This window comes from Choloepus didactylus, chromosome 14 (genome assembly GCF_015220235.1).
Source record: "Choloepus didactylus isolate mChoDid1 chromosome 14, mChoDid1.pri, whole genome shotgun sequence".
NCBI lineage: Eukaryota > Metazoa > Chordata > Mammalia > Pilosa > Megalonychidae > Choloepus > Choloepus didactylus.
The window spans coordinates 97,040,395-97,048,732 of record NC_051320.1 but is presented as its reverse complement, the minus strand read 5'-3'; the positions used below and the strand labels follow the sequence as shown (position 1 = coordinate 97,048,732).

At 62.8% G+C, this 8,338-nt stretch overlaps 1 protein-coding gene across 1 annotated transcript in view; it reads right to left on the bottom strand.

The window, feature by feature from the left end:
• Positions 1-6,140: 6,140 nt before the first annotated feature.
• Positions 6,141-8,338, bottom strand: part of LOC119508917 (elongin BC and Polycomb repressive complex 2-associated protein-like) — a 2,735-nt gene continuing 537 nt past the window's right edge. The window contains exons 2-4 of the mRNA XM_037802624.1: positions 7,835-8,006; positions 6,762-7,262; positions 6,141-6,679 (exon numbers count right to left, since the gene is read on the bottom strand). Of these exons, the coding sequence (XP_037658552.1) occupies positions 6,141-6,679; positions 6,762-7,262; positions 7,835-8,006 (1,212 nt within the window). The remainder of the gene's footprint in view (positions 6,680-6,761; positions 7,263-7,834; positions 8,007-8,338) is intronic.

Here is an 8,338-nt window from a genome sequence, read left to right as displayed (position 1 = left end):
GGGAGCCTGGAGGACAGGGAATGGCAACAACTTCCCTCTCCCCCCAGCTCCAGAGACGTGAGCTCAGGTGTCACTTCCTGTTGCCCCTCCCCCACTATCCATCCCTCCTCCCACCCATCCCTCCATCCACCCCTCCTTCTGTATGTCCAGCCAACCAGTGGGCAGGTGTTAGAGGGACTGGGGTCAGGGGAGCTCCCTAGAGAGGGTGATGTGAGACGGGAGACTGGGATGGGCAAGGGGTTGTCAGGCAATGGAGGGGACACATGGGTTCCACTGTGTCCCCCAAAAGGCATGCTGAAGTCCCAACCCCAGGTACCATGGACGCCACCTTATTTGGCAGATGGAATCCAGTTGAGATGAGATTCTTCTACCTTAGCGCAGTCCTAAATCTGGTGACTTGTGTCTTTATGAAAAGAGGAGGGAAAAAAGGGACACACACAGAGGGAGGAGGTGGGGAGGATTGGAGAGCTGCTGCCACCAGCCCGGAACGCCGAGGCACCAAGGGGCCAGGACAGAGGGGGGCCTGGCCCCACTGACCCCTTGATTCTGGGCTTCAGGGCCCCGGAACCATGAGAGCATTGAAGGCCATTGCTCTGAGCCCCCCAGTCTGTGGGGTTTGGTGTGGCAGCCCCAAGACACCGAGACGTGGCCAAAGGAGCAGCAGGTGAGGCCGAGCGAGGATGCAGCCAGGTGCACAGGGAACTAGGCTGGTCCCCAGGGCTTGGGGCACTGAGGAGGGGTATGTGGAAGGGAGAAGGGAGGGAGGCAGGCCTGGCTGGCAGGGCCTGGAGTGGCTGTGGGGAGATGGAGGCATGTGAAGCAGGTGTATCAGTAATCATTGCTGCATAACAAATTAGTTCAAAACCTAGTGGCTTAAAACAGCAATAGACACTTGATTTTCACCATTCTGTGGGGCAGGAATCCTGAAGTGGCCTTGCTGGGTGGCTCTGGCCCATGTCTCTCAGGAGGCTGCAGGTAGGTGCCAGCCGGGGCTGCATCTCCGAAGGCGAGGCCAGGGCTGGGGCTCTGGTTCCAGGATGGTGCCCTCCCAGGGCCGCCCACTGGTCTGGTTTGAGGTGCGAGGCCTCTGTGGCCCCTGGATTCTCCCCCTGGCTGGCTTCCCCCAGAGCAAGGGATACAAGAGAACAAGCTAAAGCCACCACCACTGCAGGAGCCACCGCCCCTCATTCCTGGCCCAGGGCCGGCCTGGCTCCCGGAAGGCACCTGCGGAGGGCGAGCCTGGGGCGGGAGGACGGTGGCCTCCTGCGGGGCTCACCAGGGTCCAGCACGATCGTATCTGCCCGCGAGGCGGATCCCTATGGCTGCGGGGTGGGGCGGGTGCATTTGTGGGGAGTGGGAGGCCCTGAGGTCCGAATGGAAGCGGGGCAGCCCCTGGGAGGGGGAGGTGGACAAGGGCAGGTTGCAGCAGAGGGTGGAGGGGACGGTCAGGGGCCAGAAGTCCTCAGGCGCTTGCCGTCTGTTTATTCGGTAGGTTTTGTCGGGGGGCCCCCTCTTTCAAGCTTGGGGGTACAGCAGGGGTGGGGCGAGCGTCTCAGAGCAGAGCCAGCCTGACTGAGGCCCCGGCTGCACCTGCGGTGTCCAAACCCCTTTCACAGACACTGTCCCAGGGGGTCCCCGCTGCAGCTGCTTCGGGATTCTGGGTTGGAGATCAGCGGCAACAACGCCGAGTCCTCAGGGGGCCTCTCAGCTGGGCCTTCCTGGGGACCATGGCCCTCGGCCGGCCCCTCTATGCCCCAGGGCTGCCTGGAGGCTGGGACTCTGGATTCCAGAGTTTTCCCAGAAACTCTCACTCTCAGGACCCTTCCCTGTTAGATTTAGGACTGGGGTGGGGGGCGACTGCCCTCCCGTCGGGATGACGCCCTGCCCAGGTCCGGGTGGGCGATGTTGGAGAGCCAGGAGCTGTCTCCCCTCTCCTGCGCCGAGCCCCCGGGGGATGAAAGAGGAGGCAGCGACCACCGGGGCCGGGGGAGGGGAGATGGGTGCTGACCAGGGCCCCTGTCCTCTAGGACGGTCCCCACTGCGCTCTCCGGCCCTGCGGAGCAGGTGGGCTTCGGAGCAGGCATCCTGAGGACGTTCATTAGCATGTTAGGTGCGTGTGACTTGGGTGCATCCCCAGCACCCCCGAGCCAGCCTGTTGACCCCACAAGCAACCCCGGTGTTCCCATCAGCTGCATGCCACCCCGGGTAAACCCTCTGCACACGTGTCAGGCTTTGACTATGGGGTCCTTGGTTACGAAGCGAATCCCAGGGCTCCGAGCGTGGTGGACACTAGGATGGTGAGCCAGCGAGGCCTGAGCGTGCAGGCGCCCTGTTCAAATGAAGACCCCCAAGGGACCCAGACCCCCGCTCACCCTAATGGCAGGGGAGGGAGGGGCTGGCCCCAGGGAGGGGTGCCTGGGCTGTGGCCCTGTGGAGGGGTGGCCCTGGGCAACCTCCCTGAACCACCTCCAGGGCTATGTGGACCCCCTGGTCAACCACATCTCAGGGGAGCCTCCACCCCGGGGAGCTAGTGCTTCTGCCTCCAGCGGGGGACTCTGGGGTCCTGCATGCCCCCAGCCCCTGGCCCCAGTAATCCCAGTGCAGTCCAGGAGTGGAGCTGGTCAGAGATGGTGAGCTGGGCAGGAGCCCAGGGCCTGGGGGCCTGGACACATCCTGCCCCATCTCCTCAGGCTGCTCTCCCAGCTCCGAGTCCTGTAAAGGAGGGGTTTTCAGGACAGAACCCGGATGGGAGCAGGGAACGGAGCAGATGCAGTTGGACAAAGCACTGGCTTTGGTGGGAAGTGCGGAAGGGAGCCCAGGGTCAGAGTGGGTGGCCGGGACGGCCTCCTGGCAGGCACCTGGCTCCCCTGGGCAAAATGGGGAGCACCGACGCCACAGCTCAGACCGCAAGGACCAGGCACAACGTTCGTGCTGAGGGCAACAGGGGGCCTCGCTGCGGGCGCCAGCTGGGACCACGAGGGGTGCAGGAGCTGCCCAAGGCCATGCACGGACACAGGAGCTGCTCAGGCTGGTGGGCGTCCGGGTGAGGGAGACAGAGGGAGAAACAGTGGGAGAGAGTGAGTACGTGCGAGTGACCGAGGGGGTTGGTGTGAGAGTGAGACGAGTGGGTGAAGGGCAGCGGGGGCAGGCGAGGAGGTGCCGGGTGTGAGCGTGCCTGGGCGGGTGGGAGAGCGCGAGGGAGCAGGCTCAGGGCGAGGGGCCCTCAGCTCCTGTCCCTGGGGGCTCCTTCCTCCTCTCCCCTCCCCAGGCGTCCCAGTGGTAGGAGCCCGGGGGAGATCCCAGAGGACAAGCGGATCCCCTGCTCCCACAGCTGACCCCGCATCCCCTGTCCCCGGGCCGGCAGGCCCACATCTGTGCCATCTCCGCCGCGTCAGCCCGGCCGTGGAGGGGCAGCACCCCGACCCCCGCACAGCCGGCCCCTCGGCGATGAGCCCGGGCTGGAGGGACCCCGGCCACCCTGGCCCAGCCCCTGGTCGCTTGCCGTCCCGGCTGAGAACAGGGGCTTCTGCCTTCCTTCCCTGCCGCTGAGTTGCTCTGAGGACAGAGGAGGATGATGGCTAAATATAAACAGCACTTTGAGGAAGGAAAAGGCTCTATTCAAATGCAGTGGATTATTATTTCTACAGAGAAAAGCAGGATCTGAGGGTGGGGCTCAGGCTGCATCCCCGGCTTGGAAAAAATCCACAACTGCACCGCCAGGAGCACGGCCCATTTCGGGGTCTGACCGGGTGTGGGTCCCGTCCTTGGGTCCTCTGCTCCCGGGGGTGATGCCCCTCCCCTGCCCACGCCTGCCAGGCCCACCCCGCCCCGGGTGCAGCTCGTGCTCTTCACTGAGAGGGCTCAGAACCCATCTCTGCCCGGTCCTCGAAGCACCCGGGGCAGTCAGGACTGGGTGTGCGTTTGACAGGGAGAGCCACTGGGTCACCAGGGACACGCTCCAGAGGGGCCAGGGGAGGGGGCCGAGGGAGGGAGAGTCCATGACTCCGGGTAACGCCCCCCTCCTTCCCTGGTGTAGCTTCCAAAACAGAGCCTCTGTCTCTGAAATGGGGAAGGGCTGTGCCGGGCTGTCCTTACCGCCCCCAGCAAGCCCCTGGACTAGTTTAGAGCAAGAATGAAGGCGAGTTGGGACAAGGATCAGAACTCAGTGTGGGACCAGGGTCAGGGCTCGGATTCTGGCCACACAGGGTGTGATCAGGGTCAAGGCTCAGGGTGTGAGCAGGATCAGGGCTCAGCAAGTGACTAGGGTCAGGGCTCAGCATGTGATCAGGAACAGGGCTCATGGTATGATTAGGATCAGGGCTCAGGGTGTGATCAGAATCAGGGCTCAGCGTGTGACCAGGGTCAGGGCTCAACATGTGATCAGGAACAGGGCTCAGGATGTGATCAGGATCAGGGCTCAGGGTGTGATCAGGGTCAGGGCTCAGGGTATGGCCAGGATCAGGGCTCAGATTGTCACCAGGGTCAGGGCCGAGCCTGCGCCCATGGTCAGGATCCTTGTGACCCATGTTGGGGCTAACCTGTGTTTGGAGCTGGGGCCTCCTGAGCCGTGGTGAGCAGTGGGAGCATCAGCCTTGGACAGGCCTGTGGGACAGAGCAGTGGCCACCCCGGAATGAGCCCAGCCCTGGTCCCTGTCCCTCAGAGCCCACCCCACACCCCAGTCCCTGGCCCAGGAGGGAGCAGCTGTTTGCAGGGGCACCTCCTGCCCTGCTGCTGGGTGACGGGGCCTCTCTCTGTGGACCCAGGTTGGGCCAGGCTCAGCGTGAGGGGATTCTGAGCCCTCCCGCCTGCCTCAGGCATGACACCGTGCCCTGGGCGGTCACCTGCATGGCCCTCGCTGGGTGCTGGGCCGCAGGAGAGAGCGGAGGTGGCTGCAGAAGGGGACGTGTCCTGGGCCCTGGGTCTGTCTGCCTTCTGGGGACACCTGCCTCCTCCTGTCCTCCTCTGGCTCGACTCCAGCCCTGTGTCCTCAGGGGTTCATCCACATTGAATTTTGGTTGCTGTTTACTTGTGGTGGCCCCTGTTGTGATGTGAGTCCTCCGACGTCAGTGACACATGGGACAGAGTGGGGAGTGGGTGAGGGAGGGAAAGGCATCGGGGGAGGCCTCACCAGGCTGCGGGCGGCCAGCTCCATGCCCCCTGCCTGAGATGCAAGGCTGGGCTTCGATAAATAGAAAATTGCAGTATCTGGGCAACGATCAATGAAGTATTTTTCATGAGCACAAAAGATTTAAGGAGCTAAATTGAGGCATATAGCAAATCATCTTTTTAATGTTTTCTGAAAGCCTTGCAGTATTGACTCAGCACCATCGATTTCAGTTTGGTGAGCGTGCAGCAGGGCCTTCACCTCCACACGCCCCCCCCGTGGCTGCCAGGTACGTGAGTGTGCCTGCGTGTGTGCCGTGGGGGTGGGCAGAGCAGACCCCCCTTTCGTTGCCCCTCCCCCTCCCAGAGGCTCTGGCGTCTGTAACTAGAACAAGGGGCCTGAACGTGCCAGCCCAGCGGGGCTGAAGGCAGCTCTGGTGCACGCGTGTGCCCACGATTTACTGAGCACTTGGCAGGTGCTTTCCATGCAGTCGTGCGTCCTGCTTTCCTGGTGAGAAAGGGACGTGCAGAGAGGCGAAAGCCTCCGGGGGGCCCAGGACTGGGAGCTTAGAGGCATTATGGGACATCGCCTTGCGCCACCCTAATGGCTGCCATTTATTAAGCACTTGCTGTATACACGGGGCTGGGCTGAGCTCTCTGCTCATCTTTCTGTGAATCCTCTTTTTTGCTGCCTGGAGGCTCAGGGTCAGCCCCAGGTCACAAGAGGGAAGTGTCACACCTGGGTTTCAGCTTGGGTCCGTCTTGGCCGAGGTCTGGGGGCCACCCTGCCTGCTGGAGGTGCAGAGTGAGGGTCTCCCCACGATCCAGCGGCCCAGGACAGGCGGTCTCTGCCTGTCGTCATGCTGTGATGGTGAACGGTGGTCCCTGCCACTCTCAAAAGCTAGTAAGATGAGGCCGAGAGCCCCTGTGTGCTGAGCCGGCCTAAAGCCTCAGGGTCTGGGTCTTGACCTGCTGAGTCTTTGGGCGGCCTCGGAGGGCTCACCTCTAGGGGGGCCTCGGGGGCCCGATGGGCTCCTTACTGGAACATTATCTTCATGGAAGAGGCTTTGCTTCTGGCGAGGAGGCCCGAGGCAGACGCAGCTGGCTGGTTCCTCTCTGGTGTTGCCTCGTCCTCCTCCCCGTCGCCCTTCCCCCGGCCCAGGGCAGTGCGTGTGGGAGCCAGAGGAGGGGCTGCTCCGCCGGACTTTCGGGTGGGCTTCCTGGAGGAGGTGGCTCCCGAGGGCCGAGTGCTGAGAGTGGGTGCGTGTTCCCCTGTGTGAGCGGAGGGAAGGGGAGGGGACATGGCACAGACAGACACGTGCAGGCGCCCGGCCCAGGGCCGCGGGCGGCGTCGAGAGGGGAGAGCCTCGGGTGGGCTGGGAAGCCCGGAGGCCCCTGGGGAGGTGCAGCGTGGGGGCGGCCGTGTCTCCCGGTGGGCCGGCCGGAGACCTCGCGCGCCACTGGCTTCCCACTCCCGACTTGCTCGGTCCGACAAGTGGGACCCCCGCCCTGGGTGCTCCCCCTCCCTGGACCGACCCCCAAAGGCTGGGCAGGGGCCACGGCGGGAATGGCGCTCTGCCAAGGAAAGGTGGGAAAAAAACAAAAGCAGAAAAATCCTGGCAGCCAACAAAGAAGGCAGCATATTGTGCGCGTTCACGGAGCGGGAGGAGGCGATCTCGGTGATGGAGTTTGGCAGCCAGGATGGCAGGGGGTGGTGTTGAATCTAGCGAGTCGGCGGGAATCTGCAGCCCAAGCAGCTGCGGGGCCCCTGGCAGGGTGGGGATGGGGTGGGGGGTCCCGCCGTCAGGGATGCGGCCAGCTCCCACTGTGGGCTGAGGGGGCTGCAGCTGGGGGCTGTGGAGGGGGTCTCTGGGGTCAGACGGCCTGGGCTGAGCCCCTCTCTGCGCCTTTCTCATTGGAAGTGGGGGTGGTCTTTCTGGAGCCTTGGTTTCCTCCTCAGTGCCTGGGGTCCCTAAGACCTGTTGGGGTGTCTGCGAGCTTAGCTGAGGTCCTGATGCCCCTAGGCAGCCAGCCATGCTTGGTGCATAGTAAATGCGTGTCCCCCCAGCCCTGCCCTGGAGCAGCCTTTGCCACGCCTCCTTGCACAGCTCCTGGGAGGTGTCCCCTCCGCTGGCCAGAGCCTCCCCCACCCTGCGCTCTGCGGAGCCGACCCGCAGGCACCCAGGCAGGCAACCCTGGCCCCTCTCCTTTCCTCCCCCTCCCATCTCCCCCTCCTCCTCCTCCCTCCCCCTCCTCCTCCTCCCTCCTTTTTCCCTCCTCCAGGCCCTTGGCCCCAGAATGACAGGAAAGGAAGAGAAGGGGCTCTGCCTTCAGGCCCCCCCTTTAGCAGATGCAGAGATCCTGGCCCCACCCCAGGGAAGAGCCCTTCTCTCCCCCAAGGAGAGGTCCTCAAGGAAAAGGGAAAAGGGAGCACATCCAGTCGGGCCAGATGGAGACAAGGTTTTGGTTTGTTTCTTCTTTCACTGCAATAAGAAAGACTTCAGTAGGACACAAGGAGGAACCCTCCAGGACACGGGTGGCAAACAGTCATGCTGAAAAATGAGATGCAGTTGGCAAGATCCCCCCTTCTTGACTTTCTCCCCTTCTCAAAGCCAGCAATTTTGCTTCTGCGTGCTTCTCAGTAATTGCAATAATAAATTGAATAATTAAGCTAAATCCACAGAAGAGAATTAAATATTAATTTCTAATAAGATATTTGGAGAGCGTCACCAATGAGCAGCACAATGTGTCTCTCTTGCACTGCAGGGCAGGCCGGCCTGGCCCCATGGCTGCCGTCTCCAGCCTGGCAGATGCCCTCAGCCTTGGGCCAGGGGGTGACAGCCAGGCAGCCGGTCAGCAGGAGCAGGAAGGCCACTGGGCTCAGGCCGCCCCGGCAGCTGTCCTTTCCGGTCATTGAGGGAGGGCGGTCCATGCCATTTAGCCAAGAGGTGAGCAGGATGAGAAGAGGACTTGTCTGAGGGTCTACAGGGACTTGCAGGCTGGGCACCCTCTTTCCTCAGGCCCTCGTACCAGCAGGCAGCAGTGCACGTGAGCTCATGGGGTGGTCAGGTCATTCATTCAAAAGCAGAACTCCAGAGTGGACACTGAGCCCTGATCATGGTCACACAATGAGCCCTGAGCCTGATCATAGGCTGAGCCCTGACTCTGGTCACACATTGATCCTTGATCCTGGACAACACTGAGCCCTGATCCTGGTGATGTGCTGAGCCTACC